Source organism: Azolla caroliniana, unplaced genomic scaffold (assembly GCF_043228905.1).
Source record: "Azolla caroliniana isolate FFs.n. ecotype wild unplaced genomic scaffold, voAzoCaro1.0.p SCAF_2, whole genome shotgun sequence".
Classification (NCBI taxonomy): domain Eukaryota; kingdom Viridiplantae; phylum Streptophyta; class Polypodiopsida; order Salviniales; family Salviniaceae; genus Azolla; species Azolla caroliniana.
This window is the reverse complement of record NW_028230437.1, coordinates 26210615-26234028: the sequence shown is the minus strand read 5'-3', so window position 1 is coordinate 26234028 and position 23414 is coordinate 26210615. Positions and strand designations below refer to the sequence as shown.

At 36.5% G+C, this 23414-nt stretch overlaps 3 protein-coding genes across 3 annotated transcripts; all 3 read left to right on the top strand.

Moving 5' to 3' along the window:
* The first annotated feature begins 621 nt into the window (after nt 1–621).
* On the top strand, nt 622–3925 carry LOC147867877 (Kelch repeat-containing F-box family protein). The gene is made up of 2 exons (XM_087315777.1): nt 622–1562; nt 2738–3925. Exons 1-2 carry the CDS (start codon nt 995–997, stop codon nt 3715–3717), a joined length of 1548 nt encoding a protein of 515 aa, XP_087171903.1. The 5' UTR covers nt 622–994; the 3' UTR covers nt 3718–3925.
* Nucleotides 3926–9142: 5217 nt separating this feature from the next.
* Nucleotides 9143–12621, top strand: LOC147867876 (small ribosomal subunit protein eS1y-like). Its single transcript, XM_087315776.1, has 7 exons — nt 9143–9285; nt 9583–9630; nt 10283–10388; nt 10937–11074; nt 11330–11515; nt 11759–11959; nt 12346–12621. Exons 1-7 carry the CDS (start codon nt 9275–9277, stop codon nt 12439–12441), a joined length of 786 nt encoding a protein of 261 aa, XP_087171902.1. The 5' UTR covers nt 9143–9274; the 3' UTR covers nt 12442–12621.
* A 6813-nt stretch (nt 12622–19434) lies between these two features.
* LOC147867875 (uncharacterized) lies at nt 19435–22370 on the top strand. Its single transcript, XM_087315775.1, has 3 exons — nt 19435–19457; nt 20210–20253; nt 20994–22370. Exon 3 carries the CDS (start codon nt 21011–21013, stop codon nt 21980–21982), a length of 972 nt encoding a protein of 323 aa, XP_087171901.1. The 5' UTR covers nt 19435–19457; nt 20210–20253; nt 20994–21010; the 3' UTR covers nt 21983–22370.
* The last annotated feature ends 1044 nt before the right edge of the window (nt 22371–23414 follow it).

The window sequence follows — 23414 nt, the reverse complement described above, 5'->3', positions numbered from 1 at the left end:
GATAATGCTCCCTGAACAATTAAGCTTGTGTTTTGTCATCGGGTTTTTCAAGAATAACTACATAAGGTTCTTGTACACAAAATAGTGCTAGTTGTTGGTTGGTCGACATAAGGCCTCTTTTGAGGTTTTGAGAGCCTTTTTACTTGGTGTGGGGGTAATGTCTGAATGAATGAATTGGAGATAAAAATAGGGAAAAGTACCAGGATACCCCTAGAAGTTCGTCTATTTACTAGAATGCCCCTAGAAGTTCCAAATTTACCAAACTACCCCTATGTCCAAAAAATTACACTTTATAAAGTAATTATACACACAAATATTTGGTAAATAGGGCTAGTTCGGTTCCATTTCTTCCATCTTTGGTAAATAGGTCTTGTAGATTTGAGTGTATACATAATTACTTTATAAAGTGTAATTTTTTGGACATAAGGGTAGTTTGGTAAATTTGGAACTTTCAGGGGCATTCTGGTAAATAGACGAACTTCCAGGAGTATCTTGGTACTTTTCCCATAAAAATATCCAGAAAGGGTAGGGAGGGGTAGTTGTGTAATTTTACTAAACCCACTCACTCTTTGAGTTATTATTATTATTAAATTTACTATTATTTTTATTATTCCACACAGAGCGAGAAGCAGCAGCAGCAGCAGAAGAAGAAGAAGAAGAAGAAGAAGAAGAAGACGATGAAAGAAAACAGAACAAAACTCTTCAAACCCGCCATAACCAAGCTCTGAAGAAGTTCAACGAAGAGATATTCTTCTTCTGATCCTATGTATTTTTCCAGATAAGAAGTTTTTTTTCCCTCTCTTTATCATCATCACCATCTTCTTCTTGTCTCTACGCTCACCGTATGCAGAAATTAACCCTCAAATTCCTGCACATCTTTCAAGCTCTAAATAGAGGGGAGAAAAAAAGAGAGTAAAGAAAAGGAAAAGCCCTAATACTGCAGAAAACATTATTGAATACACGCAACAAGGCAGGTTAAGGAAGGAAATCCTTCATGGATTGGTCATTTTATTGTAGACCAGAACAAGGAAATAGGGCAAACTCCGAAGATTTACACATGGAAGGTGATCGGAAGGAGGCAAAGAAGAGTTCATCCATTGACTGGCTATCGTATAGTAGCATAGAACAAGGTGAGAATTGTGAAAAAATATGCATACAAATGGATGAGGGTAGGGACGGAAATATAGATAAGCATGAAGAGAAAGAAGGAATATGTGGGCTTGGTTCAGATCAGATTCTTGCAATATTGGAGTATTTGCCTATTCGTTCGGTTATTGCATTCAGCATGACATCTAAAAGGTTCCAAGGGATCGCAGATTCAGATGCCATGTGGTCTCTCATCTGTAGGAGAGAGTGGGGGAGCAAAACTGTTGATTCTTGGCCTTGCCTAGGAGTTAAAACTGGACTCGGATGGAAAGAACTCTACAGGAAGATGTTAGCTCTTGGATCAATCACATGGCATCGGCTTCATCAAGGTGATATTCTTCCTTCAGCCCGAGCTTCTCACTCTATGGCTACGCTCTCCAATAACTTTCTGATCTTTGGAGGTGGACAGGATGGAGGTGAGTTCATCATTTTTTATGCTGTTCTTTTTTCCCTTTTCACTTATTTGTTGAATCATTGAGCATAAATAGAAATCAATTCGTAATAGAAATTATAACCCATAGATGCTTGAATTAACTTGTACTCATTTAATAAATTGTGGTGCTTGAATTGTAAATGGTAATGCAAGAACAACATGCTTCGTTTACGTTGACTATCCTTACGTGTTTATTGAAGCTTGTTTTGAATCATGAAACAATGGCAGAACCACATTTATGCATTTGTGATACTTGAATCAGTTTGGTGAATCATGAGTAATGAAGCATAGAGAATATCACATTCATGTGATTATGGCATCCGAACTGATAGTACTCTACTCTTGCTTTCTTTATTTGGGTGAACGCTGTATCAGATCATGCACTGTTTTGAACATATTTTACACGTGTATCAGACACCTGTATCACATTTGCTCCATTTTATGATTTAGTCAACACCGACCTTTATACTGTAGGCTCATGAGTTATAACATTTATTTTCAAGATATGTAAGCTATGGGTGCTTCAATAGGCATATATGTAATATTAGCGTGACATTATTCAAATCAGAAATTGATAAGCTACTAGATTGCCCTTTATACTTCGCCCTGCTATCTTTGCCGTCTGCAGTCATTGTCTCTCTGGTGTATGGCCCTAGCATCTGTTGACCAATACATAAACAAACTTTTTGATAAATGTCATACCTTTGAAAATCAGGCAACGGGTGTTGATGGCAAGTGTGGAATCTTTGCTTGATTTGTTCTTTTTTTCATTTGTTCAGAGAAGAAATCATTTTCAGTTTAATGCGTTCATCTACATCTTAGCATAAATAGATAAGGGACAATGTCACATATACGAAGAGAAGCAAGTTTTGCTTTTTTATTGACTCTTTTTTATCTTTTCACTTCATGAATTCTGTTTTTGGGGAAATCTTCAATTTTAATGCCAATTGCTTGTCATACTTTTTGATTGTCAAGGCTCTCTGGAGCAAGCAGAAAGTTTTTGTTTATATTTGTGTGTATTTTATTGGAATCTGTAGCATGTTTCATGTTTAATTGTTGGATAGGATACTGTTAAAGTGAAATATTTGGATATGTCATCTTGTATCAATTGAAATATATCCAATCAATTGTTTACTGATATCGACATTTACATGCCAGGTCGTCACTTAGACGATACGTGGGCTGCACTGTTACCAATCGATGTTTCCAAGAATGTTTCATGGCAGCAAATCAGTGTGGGCATTCCCGGGGGGCGTTTCGGACAAAGTTGCACTGTTTTTGAAGACACACTCGTGCTCTTCGGAGGCATCAATGATAACGGCATACGGCAAAATGATACCTGGATCAATAAGGAAAGCAATGGAAATATCTCATCCTGGCAACCTTTAGAAGTTGAGACTTCGCCATGTGCACGTGGCGCTCACGCTGGCAGTTATGCTGGAAATGGAAAAGTTGCCATTTTTGGAGGTATCGGATCTGATGGTATCAGGCTTGATGACACATGGGTGCTTGATCTCTCTCAGAAACCCTTACCAGCATGGCATAAGATAAATACGACTGTTTCACCACCTGCACGTTCGGGTCATACTTTAAATTGGATTGGTGAGCAAAGGATGATTCTATTTGGTGGGCGAGGAACGAGGTTTGAGGTTCTCAATGATGTGTGGATGCTTGAGATACAAGGAGAAACAGGCGAATGGGTTGAGTTGAGGGCATGTGAACTACATCCAAAACACGAGGTCCCATTACCAAGGGCAGGACATTCGGCAACACTAATCTTTGGTGGAAGGGTGCTTATATACGGAGGGGAAGATGCTAAAAGAGGTCGGAAAGGGGATGTTTGGGTGCTTGATCCGAGTGCAGGGATACCTGTTGGACATAATAATATATCGTCAGGCCGCATTGAGCTGAATCTCAAGAAGAATGTTGTTCCTGGCAACAAGGATAGGAAGTTTTGGAAGAAGTTGAAACAATGGGGTCAAGTGCCATGTAGGAGGTCGTTTCATGGGGCAAGCTCGTTGCCTTCTGGTCATGGTGTGTTAGTATTTGGTGGTATGGTTGATGGAGAGCTCATGCCCACTAGTTCAGCTGGAGTTGCATTCAACAGTGAATTGTTTCTGTTGCAACTAGCACCTTAACATTACGTCTCACCCATTCAATGGTGTTCACAAAAAATCTTCATTGGTTGGCATTAATTATTTCTGTATGCTGATTAATGTGCTCAGGAAAAAAGGGAAAAAAGTATTGCCCTATATCTGTTCCTTATTGGGTGACCTACCGCCTGTTGTCTCCTTTGTGATTAACCACTGATTAAGAGACTGCAAACGTGATTATGGTCCTTACTTCATATGCCTTGATTATAGCAATGTTTGGTAAAAAATGGGTTGTGCATGTTTCTAGATGGTTGTGTCGTCCCTTAGTAATAAGTATAGTTTTGGTTCAACTTTTATGGGAATATTCACAAACATGAAAAGGATTGTAAGATATTGACACTAACTAGTAACGAGAGTATAGTTTTTAGCAATTCACTTTGTGATCTTGTATAATCTTCAATCTACAAGCATGAACATGTTAAAAGATTTGACTCCTAGACAAGCCTTGGGTGTTCAAGTAGAAACAAATATAGATGAACTACGATAAATATTGTAACAAATCCTATAAAAGGCAGATCAATGTGACATTACTAGTACGACATGGTTTGTAACAAATTTTAAGATTTAATGTTAATTTAAGTGTCTATTGGAGTGTAATATGTGGCTTTTTGCATGATAGATTTTATAGTTACCTAGATTGCATGTCATTCAAGGGTACCTCAAACTAAGAGTAGACATCGGAGTAATTCCACGTCTCCTAGTAGAACATCAACCATCAAAATCACCACCACCATTGGATACCTCTTATACAAACCACAAAAAACACAAGTGCAAGTCCCCTAAATTTGAAGTGTGGAAGAGTGGTAACGGTATTTGAGGAATACATGCATTTACCGATTTGCTTTTATCAGTTGTTCTTGGCACCTTGGATTTCAAGGTAAGATCCCAATGAGTTTTGGTAATGAGAAGTTATCATATGTAGGGTCATCTCTACAAAGAAAAAAGCTACCTAACATTAAAGTTTGCAATTGTGGATGTCATGGGCTTTAGTCATAGAACGTCTGAAATGAAATGTCAATGTTTCCTTTAGAGAACAAAAGTCTGCATGGTGAGAGATTGGGAATGTTGATTTCATTTTCTCTAAATAATTATATTTATGGGCAAAATGATAAAGCCAAACCACACATAATTAAGGTCTTTACAGTCAACCACAAATTGCCCCCTGGCTAGTCTATATGAAAAATTGGTTCAAAAATAAACGAAACACTAAAGGATGTGAGAATGTCAAACAAGATCAAGTTATGGCACACGTCTCTAACAACATGAAATGTTAGACGTGCCAAGATATATCTATGTTGTTTTCTTTGGGTATTGACAAAACGTTGCTGCTAAGATATATATGTTAAAACAATAATAAAGTATGATTTGCTTTGGTTCGAACCAACCTATTATGACACTAAAACAAACTAAAATACTTTTAACCAAAACCATGCAAGATATCCTCGAACCTAAACTTAACAGTCAAAACATCCTCAAACTTAAAACAATTTAATACCATATCATCCTAATTGTTTAAACTACATAAAATGCTTAAACCGTTTAGCATATAATGGGAGAGGACATAGGAGATAAGATTAATATATTTATGTAAAGTATAAAAAATGACTTTATAAGTTGTGTATGCCATGGTTTTGAGCTCGATAAACTATAACCAATCCTAGTTCAAACCTGATTGTCAAACCTTATAGACAAAATACATTCCAATTTTGGAACTTAAACCAAACTACGCAAAACCGTTTCAACCCCATGAAGCAACTAAACCATAATTGAAGGGTTTATTTTGGCTTAGACCTAAGTGTCATTGATTGGTAACGTCAAAAAGCACAACTAATCAAAGGGGAGAATTGGGTGGGACGATGAGTATGTCGAAAACACCAAAATAGATGGAATGAGAAGGAGATTAGAGATCATGTCCCATGAAAGTGGAATGGCGCGAACGCATGTGTAGGAGGAGATGAAAAAACAAAAGCCCACAAAATAGACCATATAAATGAGGAATGCCATGTCACAAGAGAGATAGATAGATTATATTATCGTCTTCGGACGTCAAATATGACCTATGAGACCAAAAATATTACATTTCACGTGATACGTGTGAAAGTGAGTAGCAACCCTCAATGTTCCAGAACTTTACCAATCAATGTTGCAATCAAAAGTGCACATTATGCTTGTGAGAAAAATTCATGCAAAGATTGGGCTTGGTTGAAGACGTGTGGAAAGCATGCTCGAATATTATCAAAGGCGGAACATTGTATCAAAGTGTGATACTCAGACTCTTGAACTTATTTAGGGCAAAGTGTGCATAGTCAACCGCTCTCATCACTTGTGCCCCAAAGCCTCGTCTCACATCGCAATGCATGTGAGCTAAGTCATATGGAAGCAATGGTTTGAATGGAAACCAATCAAATGGGCTCTAACATTTATCGATGTGTACGGTTTCCTTGTTCATCGAAGAATATGGTTTTGTAGTTAGGTGCAAAATTTCTAGTATAATTTGTGAAGCATGAGCCTCCACATTTTTCCCATGTCATGATACATTAGCATTGCAAAAATGCCTCAGAGAAATCCAATGATGCATCATGAAGCAAATGTGTTGCATCCCATCTACCAAACCACCTTTTCATATTGCATCCAACCAGAACACAAAAAATTGCTTTTATGCGTCTTTTAGATCTTTTTGCTTGCTTCCCATGTGGTTATGGGAAGTCGATGCAAGGAACTTTTTTGAACCTTAAGCATGTATTCAACACCCCTTTCCATGGCCATGATCTCAATGGGAAGTGGTCCTGTCTCAAGGAGGAGGATGTATGGTGTTTGTTTCTTAACTTGTAGAAACTTTGTAAGAAAATGTTTTTGGACATTTTCAAACTCTTTCTAGTAGATTTAGGGATGCTACAACCCCATACTTCCACCCTATAGAGAAGCACTGTTGTGACCAAAAGTGTCGAAAAGGTATTTCTTGAGGACCCAACACTTAATATCTCCACGATTACATGCGTTCTCAAATGCATAATATGCTCGCTTTCCCACCTCTAAGCGGCGTGTAGCACATTCATTCCATCCATGATTGGAAGGAACTTCAAGGCCAAGATATTTGAAGCTCTCCACACATTCAAGTGGCTCATTATTGTACACAATGCATGTCTTCTTCTTCTTTTGGCTCTTCACATGCATAATCTTTGTTTTAGAGCCATTGACACTTAATTTAGTATGCATACAAAAAAATTCCAATGCCTCCGTAAGCTTTTGTGCATCTCCTAGAGTATTTGCAAAAAGCACTACATCACCTGCATATAGCAAAAACATAATCACAACATTCCCAATTGTAACTTCGTCAACACCTTCTTCCTTTACAAACTTGGTGTTGAGAATCGAACTCAACTTCCCTTAGAGATAGTGTTCACACTAGCTAGTGGACATCATACTAGGCTAGTTTTGTAATTAGTAAAAAGGGCACTTGTCCTGGATTAGCTGGTATTTAAACCAACTCTTTGTAATCTAGATATTGTTGGATGTAATTTATTTTTTCACTAATATAGCTTCTTGTTAACAGCTCTCTCTCCCTCTCCTCTTTGCTTCTCTCTCTCTCACACGCACACACACTTTACTTCCGCTGCACAACATCACTCATGCCACTCTCATTCTTTACACTTAGCATTCATTTCTTCCAATTCATCAATGCATAGACCAAATAGTGTTGGTGAGAGTGGGCATCATTGCTTAACACCAATAGTGCTATTGAAAAAAACTAAAAGTGTATCACTCATACGCACACAACATATAACCTTCTCATATATTCGAGAGATTGCAAACATATATTCACTTAGCATGTTGAGTTCTTCCATTCACATCCAAAGATGTTCACGAGGAACCATATCAAAAGCTTTCTTAAAGTCTACAAAGCAACAATATAAACCTTTAACTCTAAGGCAACTTTCCTCCATTAATACTCGAAGGGTGACAAGGTGATCAATAATGCTATGGTGTTTTCGAAAGCCAGCTTGTCCATAAGCTCTCTTACCATTTTTTCTAGCCCATACAGTTATCTTTGATTCCATTATACATCCAAATAGTTTTGTCATTAGCAAGCCAACCATGATGGTTCAATAGTTGTTTACATTATTTACATCTCCACCTTTATGTAAAGGTTTGATCCAATTTGTAGTCCAATCGTACGACATACCATGTTGCAATGCATGATTAAACATATCGTTTATCCATACATGTGCTTCCTTTCCCGTCCATTTGAGGCTTTTCGCCTTTATACATTGAAGATCGCTTGCCTTTCGAGAGGCCAAAATCTTAAGTCCTATGAATATCTTCGATTGTAAAGAAGGGAGACATATGTGAAGGAGTACCATAACACATCACCTTTCCGGCAAAGACATGGCTCATATAGGTTCTTACAACGCATAGTTAAGTAACCATAACTCTCAACACATTTCCCTTTTAGATTTTCCCAAAATTTAGCACATGGATGCACTTTCTCTCGTGTTTAGAGAAATTGTCGAGTAACTTCTCAGATTCTTATATTTCTGTGAACAAACCTTTTTGTACTCTTGCAAATGCTTTTGGTAATTTTCGTTATCCTTAACTATATCCAAAATCATAAGGCGCTTTCAAGCTTCACGACATTCTTTATCAAACCATTTTTTCTTTGAACTACATTTCTTGATGCATTTCCAAGATGTGTGCTTGGTTGAAAAACATTCATCTATGCATGAGAGAATGCCTTTCTTAAAAGTTTCCCATTTGCATTATATGTGTGACACCATGTTGTGTCTTTGTCATTTGTAACATATCCTCAACTATTTTGGAATACATGGGTGCGCTCGCTTAAGGTTCATCCTTAAGTGGGGCCGTGTATTATCTTCAATGACATTCTTACAATCCAACCTATGCATACATTTGAGGTCAGTACATAAAGCCCTATAATCGAATTTCTGTGTCCATTCACCAAGTCAGAACTTATGTATACGATCCAAAATACCTTCGGAAAGTAGCACATAGTCAATTACACTATTTCCATCGTGTTTTCTACATGTAAAACCATTAGTGTTGGGTCATAAGGAAACACCATTTGCAATCAAGAATTCGGTAATATTGCACATTCATAGGAGTAACTTCCCAAATTGGTCGGGATCATTTTCATCACGAGAAGAGCGCATATTCATTTGTATAGAGAAAGGGAATAGAGATACGGGATAATTAGGTTTCGAACCCAAGACACAATGCTAATAGTGTATTAACTTACCACCAGGGTAAAGACTGAAAGAGAAAATAGAAGAAGAGAGAGAGACACACACACAAATAGCATTAGCATTGGGGGGGGGGGGGGGGGGGGTGCTCTAAAGTTATGTCCGGACAAAAGTGTAGAGCCCAAGTGTGAAACGGCCTCTCTTTCCCTCGAAATCTAGGGTTTTGATGTTGCCCTAAAATATGCAGAAGGAGAGCTTCTGTACCTCCTTTCGCGAAGATCTTCGTCGTCGCCGCTGTCGTCGTCGTCACTGTTTTTTCTTCTGCTTCTTCGTTGACAGTAGTCATGGCGGTCGGGTAAGATCTCACTCTCATTCTCTCTCTCTCTCTCGCTCTCTCTTTGTTGCCTTCCTCCTTCATTGCAAGCTGGTCACAGCACTCAACCACACACACACACACACACACACACTCTCTCTCTCTCTCTCTCTCTCTCACACACACACGCGCATTCAGTTTCTCCTCCGGTTTTCGTTCCCTGATTCTCTGTTTTTGTACCTGTATTCGCTTCTTAATTGGAAATAGATCATCTGATCCATGCACTCTCTTTTGTCTGGGCCACTGAAATGACTTCTGGCTGCTGTCCATTTGTTGCAGGAAGAACAAGAGAATTTCGAAGGGAAAGAAAGGAGGCAAGAAAAAAATGTAAGCAGTTTGTCACATCTCTTTTTCGCTTCCTAAGAGTTCTTTCATAAAGCATTTTCTTTTCATAGCTCGCTCGTTGATTGTGCACTTTATTTATTTCCATGGATGTTTTCACTGCATGTTCTGTTCTTTTGGAATGTTGCTTGAAATATCTACTTGACCATAGATGCATTCGTTTATCTTTTCACGGTGTTATATGAAATCAATACTATCTCGTTATTTCGTTCTTTCTTCTTCCGTAAGCTGTTAAAAATCCTACATTTATGTCGTTTTCGTTGAATTTTCATAATCATGAAATCCTTTCCATCGAGAGCTTAAATTGTCGCATTTACCTCGTATGAAGCTAACACTTTACCTTTGGTAATGAGGATTTATTTCCGTATTGTATTATTATCTCTCTACTGTACTTTAGTTCGACTTCCTACATTTTCTTCTTTTTTAGCTCGTAAATATTAGATACTTGCAACATCCTATTATCAGATACTCTAAATTCTGAGCTCGATTCCTTGTTGAATAAATTACTTCCAGTTCCTGATATTGCACTACATAATCGTTGCTAAGTTTAGTTCGATTTACTGCATTTTCTTTCTTAATTTATAAAACCGATAATATATTTGCTTTATCTCATGTCTCGGTCAATGATTTGGTATAGTGTCGATCCTTTCTCGAAGAAGGATTGGTATGATATCAAGGCACCTTCTATTTTCAATCAGAGGTCTGTTGGCAAGACTCTTGTGACCAGAACACAGGGTACCAAGGTTAGTAGGTTTTTTCTCGTTTTGCCTGCAAATTAAATCATATGAATTTGCTTTCAATTCCCAGTTTTTCTGTACAACTTTCAACATGCTGAAACATCCAATTGGAGATAGGACATTTTGAGTTGTAGATATAGTATATTTTTATGAAACAACTAAGAAGAAACCGACAAAAACAAGTCCCTTAGATTGACATTGCCTTATAAAGTTTTTTAATAGACATTTGTTTACTTTGGATTATGTCATCACCTAAATTGTTAAGACCGGAACCTGAAATTGTAAATACCACTCATTTCTCCCTCTAGTTGGCATGGAATTGATGACACTGCGACATTTACCAACTTCTGTCATGGTCAGGCAGATATATACAATGGATTGTTAAGGCATATTAAATTACTATCATGGCATGACCTAATAGAAGTTTGGTAGAATGAGGTAGGGTAGGTTTTTTATATTTGTGCTTTTTAGTCCCTGTGGAACGAGGCAAACAGTTCATTTGTGTGGTCTTGGTATTCACGCATCACTGATTCTTTATTTTAAATCTCTCCCAGATTGCTGCGGATGGTTTGAAAGGAAGGGTTTTTGAATGCTCACTTGCTGATCTTCAACAAGATGAAGATCAGGCTGCCCGCAAGATTAAGCTTCGTGCTGAAGATGTACAGGGAAGGAATGTGCTCACAAATTTTTGGGTGAGACTTTGTAGGCATTAATATGTTATGAAATTTACTTTCTTGTGTGATGATTTACAGCTAAGGATCTAGATAAAATCCCTGAAATACCTCTGATTTTTATGATTGAAGTTGCTTTGTGGGTTGCTGTCACTGAATTTAGATTTGTTATTTTGGGAAGTGTAGGCAATGAGTGAACTTGTTTTTGGTGGTTATTGTTTGGTTTTTATTTATTTGTAGTTGTTTACAATTAATAAATCTATTTTGTGCATTCAGGGCATGGACTTCACAACTGATCGTCTGCGATCTCTTGTTCGAAAATGGCAGTCACTGATAGAGGCTCATGTTGATGTAAAAACAACTGATAATTACACACTGAGGCTGTTTTGCATTGCTTTTACCAAGAAACGGCCTAATCAGATCAAGAAAACATGTTATGCTCAAAGTAGTCAAATTCGCCAGGTAAGATGTTTGTTTGTTAATGTTTTGCATGAAATAAGAGGATTGCATGTGTGCAAAGTGCTTCACCACAAGATTTTCGTTTGAGATGAAAATGCTTTAGACCTTGTGTGCAAGTCAATATTTGACAAACAGTGCTTGAGATTTAGAGGGTTTATATTTAAGGCAATGTGTCAAAAGGCTGTGTAGTGTCAAGTTTCTAGTTGTTATTTATCTGATGTAATCTTCTCCACTTACTAAATGCAGATTCGTAAGAAAATGACGGAAATTATGATTAAAGAGTCTCAGTCCTGTGATTTGAAGGAGCTAGTGGCAAAGTTCATTCCAGAAAGTATTGGAAAGGAGATCGAGAAGGCTACTGCAGGGATTTATCCATTGCAGAACACCCTTATCAGGAAAGTGAAGATTCTGAAAGCACCAAAGTTTGATTTAGGAAAGCTGATGGAGGTTAGTGATTCTTAAGTGTTTATGCCTTTAAATCAGTAGAAATACTTATAAAATTAGCAGATATTATTTAAAATTTCTTGAAAAATCTGTTTGGAGAAAGATAAATAATCATATATGTCATTAAATATTTGCTTGTCTTTCTCTCCTTTGTGAAGAGTGTTGAAGGAGAAATTTGCAGTAGAATTTGAAGCAGTTTAATCTCAAGAGTGTGTTTTAGGATATTCTAAATTGTGTTTTCTTTTCTTATATGTACTCACTTGTATTGCTCTCTTGCCGTTTTCCCTCTTTCCTTTTTCTGCCTATGAAGTATTCAGAGTCATTTCTTGTGATAGGTGTGGCATCTTTAATGAATGATGGCTATAAAATAGTGTTGTGTATTTTACTAGGTACATGGAGATTATAGCGAAGATGTTGGTGTGAAAGTAGACAGGCCTGCAGAAGATGCTGAGGTCAAGGTTGAGACTGAACTGGTTGGAGCATAAAAAGTGATATTTTCATCAAGTTTTGAACTGAACTTGTGAGTCAAAAGGCATTCCTTTTTTCAGTCCAATTTTTTTAATGCTTTTGGCAGAGTTGATCATTTCATAGAAAAGTGGGAAACTAGGTTTTAATTGTAACATGGTCCATGTTTTGATGCGATTTGAGTAAATGTTGTGTTTATTTATTATGTCCTCTTACCTTTTAAACTATATGATCATTGATGAGATATACTTCTGATCCATTCATTCTCAGTGAATTTTAAAGTCTTTATTTATTATATATACTTCTGCCATCATTGAACCATGTTGCTTGAGTTATCTTCATCTGATGTTGTGATACCTATCCATGAATCTGGTTAGCATAATTATTAGTGTAAAACAAGAGCCTAATTATCAAACCTGAATTGTACCTGGTTAGCATATGTTACATATGTTCGGGTGTGTTTATGGTTTATTATATGAAGATCCTCAGAGGATGCGGTAATAGGAAGTGAACTTTGTTGTCTAGGTTTCTAAGCAGTTCGGGCTATGGTGATCTTTAACATTGCTGCAATGACTCTTTTATGTCCCATAACGATGATAGATAGGATTGCTGTAATACTTCGAATAATTTATGCAAGCATTTTAGTCAGTGATGTGTTGACTTAGGTCATACTCTTTGTAGCGAAATTATATGTAGGTTTCTTAAGTGAGGAGACTTGTAAGACATTGTGTATGATTTGAGCTAGTTTGATAGTTAGAGCAAAAGGTTTATGGTGTAAAGTCTGTACCTATCATGTGAGATGAGACAATTTGGTTATGATAATGACATCTTGCCAGTCTTCTAACTTGTTTTATTTTCTAAGCTATCCTGGTGTTTAGTTGCACTTTGTTTTTAGGGTTTCTTTGTCTTCCTATTTTTTAGAATAATTCTTTGTTTTACTTTTGGATTTCATTTGTCTTCTTTCTTCGTGTTACTCCCATCCCAAATGATAGAAATTTCAAGGTATTCTAGACCAAATTCAGAGTTTTTTTGTTTTAGTATGAAATAAATGAATTCTTTTGTGTTTGTAATCTGGACTTGTTTCACATGATATTTTTGGCCTTTGTTTGTCAACATATTTTTTCTGTCTACCCCACCCAATCCCAAGCTGAGGCCCATATTGCACACACTAATCAACTACGCATGCTTTACATGTTGAATTAACATACTAATCGACGATGCATGTTTTGTGTATGTAAATTCTCAAGGATGAGTATCACAATGCAATTACATACCCTCATTTGGTAATAAGATCCAGAAGATTATGAAGTTTATCCCTAAAAGGTTCCTTTGAGAAGAACCTAGCAACAAAAGATTTTTCAACTGTTAATAGATATAGAGAGTGATCCGCAAGGTAATTTACGAGCATAGTCTGGAGGGCAGATGTATGAAAAGAAGGGTTGGCACTAGAGTGTTTCACTTTAACATTTTTGATGAATAGCTGTTAAGATTTGATCATAGAACGTAATATTCGTGTTCATGGAGGCATTCAAACGTTTGAAAACGTACACGTTAGAAAGGGGAAAAATACGTGCTCTTTTTTTTTCTTTTTTTCATTTGTTTACATTGCAAATTTAGCCCATAATATAGACCATAGTTAATCCAATCAAACGTGTCAAACCAATCTAACTTTTAGTTGATTTACCATTCACGTTTTATTGAATCAAACGCGAATGAGAATGCTCGTATGATACGTATGGTTCATTCTATAGATTTGATAGTGTTTGAATGGCTCCTTTCCCAAGCTTTGCCATTTCAGAGTATTCTGCGGTTATGTTAATCATGTGTAGTTGAAGTGGACATTTGAGCAGTTCATTTTTTGGTTCCGAGATGTAATTTTACTGTAGCCAATTGTTGTACATTTTATTTGGTAATTATGCTACACATTTCTTTTTGTCATAGTAGCATTTCTGGGGTCATCATTTAAACCCTTGAATATTATGAATGACTCACCAAATCACAATGGGTTATCATTTAAAATGAATAGAGAAGTAATGTAGTAGGTACCCATTGGGCACAATATGTAGTGTCTTTTAATCGATAACTTTAATATTGCAAAATGGACTTTGCTACACCATTATATTGACATGAGAAATTTAGGATTTCTAAATTCTACATTCATGGGTCACGAATATATCGATGCGATGCGCTCACTTGTTGTAACATATGATGTTTGTTAATGGCTTCTCTTATCTTCTCTTACTACAACTCTAGTGAATTGCGCCTTTCTGTTGATTTCTACAGCTTTATGACATGTTTAGAATTGACCTCCTCTTCCAAGGTCCATGCAATAGTGTATGTAATTCACTAATTATTTTCTCTTTAAAGCATGGGATTGCAACTTGACTTTTCACAATGATGACATTGCAATTTGGGCCTAATATATAAGACATCTAACTACCGGGAGCAAGAAAAGTTTGAAGGAATTGGTAGAATAAATGAGGCAACCTAGTTTATGGAACCATTTGGATAATACGTGCAACCCATGCATATCTGAACACATTGTCCAACATGTGATGAATGCAAACTTCTCAAAATCAATGCCAAAACCTACATTGCTTGATCAACACAAAGCATGTTCAGTTTTGTTGAATTAAATTTATATGGGAAGCTTTCACAAAATTGCTTGATGCCTGATGCTTGATGCACTTTGTAAGTATGAAATTGTAACGTTCAAGTTTCCTTTGTTGTGATTAAAATGTTTGCAAATGAAAAAACGTTATTTCATCAATGTTAAAATACAATTTTACAACAACGAGTTATCTTTTTTATTTGTCAGTAGTAAAGTCGAGAAGGAGATTCCAATTGCCATGAAGTCTTCCCTTTTGGGAAAGTATAACACTAGGATTGAACATAGAAATGAAGATACTGTATACAAACTGTAGCATGATAGTTTATTACAAGTTACAAGTAATGAATGATGTTTTGTGGTACTCGTGCAGACGTTCCTATGTTGGTTTAATGATATTTTGACCACACAACTTTTTGGTTTTTACGTGTGTTCTCATTTCCTCTATCCAATATTTAGGGTGATGATTTTTAGTGATCGGTTAATTTAAAGAAAGATGTACGAGAGAGTAAAAAACCGATGCATGGAAATTAATTTCGTCTCTTTAGGGAGCCCTAATTCCCATGCATGTCATGTCCATATAATGTCATTGCATGGTGTAGAAATGCATTCGTACTACTCTCTCTGTCTCTATCTCTCTCGTTGATCCTATGTGTAGAATTGGTGAGCAATGGGTAATAGGAGGGTGGTTTGGCTTGATATATAGCATCCTATGTTAATTTGGAACATGTTGTGTGGTATTGGTGGCCTCAACAAATGCCTATTTTCCATACTAAAGAAAGTTTACTGTTTGTAGCGACTGTCTTGGAATTCCACGTGAGCTCAATTGTGACAAGTAGCATTTGTGCCAACTTGTTTCAAATAAAAAGAATGGGCTGACATGGATTAGAAGAAGCAAGAGTTGAGTTAGTAGAGTTAGTGGCCAAACTTGGAGCATCACATATTATGTGGAAAAAAGCAAAATGAGAGAAAAGAAGGGAAGGTTTGCACTCCTCGAAGGAGTATGCTGATGATCAAAATATATAAGCATATAAATGAATACAAGTTCTTTTTTATTTTACATCCTTATCTCTTGGATTCTATTCATTTTCATTTAGTGTGAACATTCAGACAAAGCGTGAGACAATGGCCATAAATTAATCTTAAACTAAGTCTATTATATATTTTTCTTTTTAAAAAAACTGTTAAAGCATTGATGTTGTAGTTTATTAATTACACAATGTGATAACTCCACCAATATTGAGGTGTGAATGCATACACTATTATGTTGATGTACTGTGTGAATTTTACAATTGAATTGATCCTACAATACATCAATTTGACTTCATTACAAGTATCTGTAGATTCTACAAAATAAGTTATACTCTTCCATCTTATCATAAGCTAATGCTTTTGTATGCTCACAGTCATTGTCAACTTAATATTGTTTAAACATTTGTGAAAACTTTACACACAATCAATAGTCTTCCATTTGAAAACCAAACATTCGTTTGTCTTCTTCTTGCAAGTAATAAAATAATCTTAAATGTTTATTTTATGTTGTTGTATTGTGATTCATGAGTCATAGCTATAAAAATAAACCTTGTCACCATGCAATTATGGTCCAAATTAGTCCCTCCCTATAGTTATTTTAATGAGGATGACCCATACTAAGCATGTGAAAATATCTCCATGGAATCGTTAGAGATGTGACTATTTATCTTTGATTACATGCACCACCTTGTCTATACACAGGCTTTGAATCAGAATGGTTTTTTTTCCTTGAGTGAGCGGGAGTTAGGTTCACAATCAAGAAATTATTGTCAATAAAATATGTGTTTTGTCATTTGATTGATGTATGTGACATTAAGTTTCCATCTACATATTTTTGGATGGATTCCAACCCTTGATTAAAGCCTAGCCTTGTTAATGTGATGCTAAAAAGCTACTCCCATTTCTCAAAAGAGAAAAGTGTTCAATTGTATGGGTCTAATAAATTCTATCTGAATTGAACATAAAAACATTCCTTAAAGCAATAGAAAAGGAAAAGATTTCATTAAAGAGATTATCACAATACAAAATTGGGGATCTAGGTGTGGAGATCTTTTAGTTTAAAGTGTCGTGAATGCGAAATTATCGTTATCCAAAATGTATGAAGAATGAGGTTTTAAAACTATAATTATATCGACTTAGACTTTTAAGTCATGTATTTTGGAGGAAGCACGTAAGATATGGATGGGCACATTATTACTCGGTCAAGGGTCAAGACTCACAATATGATGCTTGAGTCTTAACTCTTGAACACACACACACACACACACACACACACACACACACACACACACACACACACACAAGAGCAAAGTTTGAAACAAGTGTGTATTTTTGCCAAAACATAAGATTTATCAAATGTTTTTAGTGTTTAAAACAGTTGACACCTAACATGATATTGAGATATGATGTTCAAACATAACCCTTTTAAGAATAGTTAACAATGGACATATGTAATGGATGAACAAGTATGACTTAGCTTTTCTATCATGTTTCAGTTCTAAAGTATAACAATTGTTAACCAATCGTTATGAGAGAGAAAATTATTGTGCCATGTTAACATCGTGTTTATGAGGAGGATGTAACACATGTGGTATTCTTTTTAATCGAAATATGTTTTGTTATGTCTTTTGAACTAGTTGTGCATTAAAATGATGTATTTTTGCGCATGCACTTGCCCACACAAACATATGAATAACATAAAAAGGGAATGGAGAAACAATTGTGTGAACAGAAAGCGGAAAAAAGACAAGGAAAGCAAACATGAGATACATGCATAGGATACAAACTCACATATAGCGCATGCAAACCTTCTTAGAGTTGATGGTGGTTATAAACGTAGGATTAGACACAAATTGAACTATTTATCATTGGAAAATCTTTGTTAATTATCGTGGAGCAAATCTCTCTCTCTCTCTCTCTCTCTCTCTTTGGTGAAAACACACAATTATGTATATTAATAAATGTGTGTAAAAAACACTACTTACAATGGGTGTGACAATGGATTATGGTCACCCACTAACTACACTACATGGGTAGTGGAACATGTTGAATTGCCAATAGGCAAGACGAACATGCCACCGAGGAAAGAATAGCCACTTGTTCCAATAAAGAAAATTGCCACCTTAGTACTCCCTTCAAATTTCGTAGATATGCTTTCACTCCATGTCTACCATCAAATACAAAAGCGTTGTGCATATTCCAATTATGACACAATCCCCAATATCTCAGAAATAGAAAAATGATCTCCATCTCTCTCTCTCTCTCTCTCTCTCTCTCTCTTTCATGTCTCCAACAAACCTATATTTAGCTACTTGAATGGCTTGCAACACGTACAAGCATAACCACATTCACTATATCAAACATAAACTCACTTTGTTAAATACTTTTGGAATCTATGCATTGTATTATGACTGGGAAACTTGGAAGGGAAGGAGAATCCACAAAAAATATTGACACATGAGCTCGGAAATGTTAAAAAAAGTGGGGCTTACAATATGCCCATTGATGTCTTCAGAAACATAAAGTATGATATCCAAAGGGAAAAACTAGAAAAACAATATATATTAGAATGTGGTTGCCAAAAATTTACTTCTCGAAGAATAGACCACCATATCCATAAAGCCCAATATTGAAAAGCCAACAAACTTGACCTACAATTTGTTGCAAGAACAACACCATATGGGGCCTACGTCAATGTACATAGAGAAAGGTTTCATCTGCTTGTTTCCTGAAGGGATTTGAGAGCACATCAAGGCACCGCATTCACGACATCTACAATTCGTCGAAGTGGTAGAATTACAATCTCGGTTCTAATAACACACCAACAAAGCAAGAAGTGAACCAAACAAACATAACAATAGGAAGTGACATCCTTACAAGCCGATGAGTTATTATGAACCTTTTTGAGTACCCATTTCCCTTCAAAGCAACCCCTATTGCATATGCCGCACACTATTATGAAAAAGTATCAGTTCATGGTCAAGATTTCCCATTTCCCCTCCGGAAAGCAGCCCCTATTGCATATGCCACACACCATTACAGAAAAGTACCAATTCAGGGTTAGGATTGCTATCGTACGTAGCATTATTTGGTTGGATCGTGTATGTAGATGTGCCAGCTGAGATGAGAGGTAAAGAAAAACAAATGCGAGTCCTCAATTGAATTTGAGATTTCAGCCAAGAAAATGGAGCATTGGGCTGAAAAAAAGTCTTTGAGCTCTCTAATTTCTAATGACCGCGTCCCAGGTGTGAAACCAAATTTTGCTCTGTTCTCTCTCTCTCTCTCTCTCTCTCTCTTCTCTGTTTCTATTAATCCTTCTTCCTTCCTCTGCATATGCTTTAGATCTTCTCTCTCACGGACTGTGAAGCTGAACCAGGGCTAGAAGCAGACGATCAGGTATGGCCCTGAAAGAAAACGCGAACGGAAAACACAAACAAAATCAGACATTAAAGAAGAGAATTTCTTTGTTTCCCTTGGAATCTCCCTTAATTGGCACCTAAATTTCATTTCTTTTCATGCACGTACATACACACAGGCCTGATATGTGCATAGATTTTACATACATAGACGAGCGTATGTGTATATATCTTCATGTACACATGTATGTGCGCATGTATAGTATAACACAAACTCACCATAAAGAAAAGAATTCCTTTGTTTCCCTTTGAAATCCCCCCTGAATTAGATCCTAGATTGCATTTCTTTACATGCGCGTACATACACACAGGCCTGATATGTGTATATATGTTACATAAATAGCCGAGCATATGTCTATATGTGCATATACATGTATATGTATATATCTACATGTATATGTATATATCTACATGTATGCATATGTGTGGTATATGTATATGTGGACATGCCTGTGAGCATGATATATGTATGCATGTCTGTGTGCCCGGGGAATGTCTCCGTGTATGTACATATATGTACATTTATCCGTGCACACCTGTGGTATAGGGTACCTATATATGTATGAATGTGCATATTCACATGTTAATTTATTTGAGTATATGCATGCTTATCTGTATATATATATACATGCATATGTTAATGCTCCGTTCTGTACGTTCTGGTGGCCTCCTTTTCTGTGAAAATTTTGAAAATTGAACTTTATAATAATACATGCAATGTTGTTCTTGCAGGAGAGAAGAGAAAATTTTGTCTGGAAGGCCCCGACATTGTACTGGTAGATGTTATTTTCCTTTTGAGCAACAAAGCATTATTGATTTATTTTTTATCTTTGTAAAATCATGCATATGGTTGGTTACATTTGATTAAGGACTTAAGATCTCCTTTTTTGGAAGGTAGATTTGGTCTTGTTTTAAGCTTTTGTGCATGTTAGTGAAACACCAGAAATACAAAGGATTTCAGGTAGGAACTTGTAGAATTATGTATGATTTTGTAGAATTATGTAATGAATCAATGAGCTATTTTGCAATCAATGCAAAAATTTAGGCCAAACGTCTTGTAGTACTTGAGTTGTGGTAGTAGTACCATAGAAGAAAAGCATGGATACATCTGGAAGGAAACAATAAATACCCTAGTGTATATCATATGTGCTCTATAAGAATAATAAACCCAAGTCGTAAAAATGTTGTCCTACCATATACTTTGTTTAGATTCCACATCTATCTATTGAAGTACGAAATATATATATACACACACACACACACACACACACACACACACACACATATATGTGTGTGTGTATGCAGGTTAGTTGTGTAAATTTTAAACATCGATATGTATATCTATATAAATATATGCCTAGATATGTACGTATTTCTACAAATAAATATTTAGGAAAATGTTGCTCATATGGTCAGAGTGTGGTAGACTTCAATTATGCTTAATGAGATATCCAAAATAAGATGGAGAGACTTAAATTTACAACTTATTATCTCTGAAGATGGTTTGTACATTCAGGTAGGAATGTGCCGTGGATGGAAGAGGTTCTAGATGCGGAGTACCTTCGAGATACTATAGGCAAGGCCCTATATGATCGTGTTATGCAATGGAATGATTCTGGTGCAGCTGAAGCACTCTTGGCCTCTCAACAGCGGCAAAAAGCGAAGAATGAAAGAAAGCCATGTTGGGTGCCAAAATTAAAGAATGATCTTTATGTTAACACTGTAGATTGGGAGGAGCAAGATGTTGTTGAAGAAGCTATCGACATCCCGAGATCTCCAGTAGGTCTAACTGATGAAGAGGAGAAATTAGCATACGAGAAAAGTGAGCAAAATTATATAGGTATATGTCCACATGAAGGAGAGAGTGAGAAGCTACCTGGTACTGTTTGGAATGAAGAAACATTGGCTATCACGTCGAGTGTGCCCTTTATGGTAGATGCAGTGCTGGAGGATTGCGTGGATGGGCGGAGGCTCGTGGTGGCTGGACAGCCAATTGAGCCAAGTGGCTGGGGTGATTTAGAGCCACTGCCAGCATCAGGATGTGATGGAGATGCTTTCATCTTTGCCAATCCACCACCATGCCAGGGAGACCCGGTGTTATCTTCACTTGCAGGGATGGCCTTAAGGATGGATGCAGCCATTGAGCCGACTGGTTGGGGCGATTCACACGGAGAATTGACCAAGGTATTAAATGGTCCTTGCTTGGTGGAGTCTGTTTTGCATGACTTTGGTGATGGACCAAGGTTGTTAGTTGGTGGTTGGCCAGTGCAACCTAGCTGGGAGCAACTTGACCACAACTGGGCACAACTCAGATGCGACGTGAACACTGTGAGCACATGCTTAAAGGAGTTTTGCCATAAAGATGGCAGTGAGTATATTCCGATTGGACAATCGGGATTCGAAGGTCATCCGTGGCGTGTAGGTGAATTTAGCAATGTTTTCACCGGCGAAGCGCATTATTTGACACGGTGGATGCCATCAGATCATTCTCGTACAGCATTGTGATACACCATTTTCTTTCGTTTGGTTCTTGCCCTACAGTTGATTGAGTGTTTGGTATAATAGTCGTGCAGCATCTCTAGGGCTCGGCATTCCAAGGTGTCAAGGGATTGCACACTCAAATAGCTTTCATGTTTATTATATTATTATATATATGCACAAAATTTCCATACTATATACTATAATATTTTATTTTTCATTTTTACAACGAATTCTTATTTTCTGAGCCCCTTCTCCTTTCTTTTTCCTTGATTTCTTTTCAAATAGTTAAGCAAACTTGTATATATAAGATGGAAGAAAATTTCATTAGCTTTCTTGGTCAATCAACTTTGTAGATTCTTATTCTTAACCAAAGATTTAATATTTGATGTATGAAGATGGAACTTAATTTCAATAGCTATATAGAGTATTTTTCTTCCTCGGACTATCTATCTATGTATGTTAACCGAAATCAATATTGATCTTATGAAGACTGAAAAAAGAATTCAATAGCAGGAACAAAAGATCAAGTATCAATTTATAAACCTTAGGAAAAATGCATTTCTTCTGCCACCATAAGCTGTGCATAAATAGAAATGTGGCTGCTGGGTATTGGTAAGTTGCATTGTTTTGCACTAGTCAAATACCACATTTCCTTTGCTAGTTAAGGAGTAACTTATTAATTGTCTGTGATGCAAGTCTTCTGTGAGAATCTTTCTTAATTGGTGGATAACTATTTGAGAGTTAGGGGTGGGGTTAAGAGGTTTGTCCGAGTAGGCTAGATTTATGTTCAAGACTATTCGTTCCTTGTTTCTCTCACCCACAAAAAGCTGTATATCTGGTTGAGTTCTTCACAATAATCTACATGTTAAGAATGGTTGGTTGGGTAGAAACTACATTACTTTTGGTTCTAAATGCTATTTAATCTATTATTTTGCCATTATCAAGGGTTCTTTATTGTGCTGAAACAAGATACAAACCGAGATACCCTTTTGAGTACGAGTGTCATATCTTGGATAGGTAGAATGTTAGCTTTGTTAGGATCACAATTCCTCTCACTTCAACGGATGTTAAGAAGCGTTTTGGCCTACTCTTATCATTCCCTATTAAAACCCCTTAAATGTGACGTGTAAGATATCCAACATTCAATGTTAGTATCACGATATCCACGATCCTTTCATAATCCCTATTTAGGATAGATGTACTTCTATCCTTGGGGGAATTTGAAAATATGAATGTATTATTACCTAGCATTTTTTTGCGATAATAATCAAAGAAAAATTTTGTTTTGCTCAGGAAAACTAACCATGAGCCCATTTCTCCCTCTTCACCCAAGTTGTAACCTCTGCCAACCAATTCTTTCTTATTCCACATTCACCAAAAACTCCTACATTCATTTCACAACGCTTTAAGTCATATTATACTATATGTTGCGAAAACAAAATAAGTGCAAAAAACG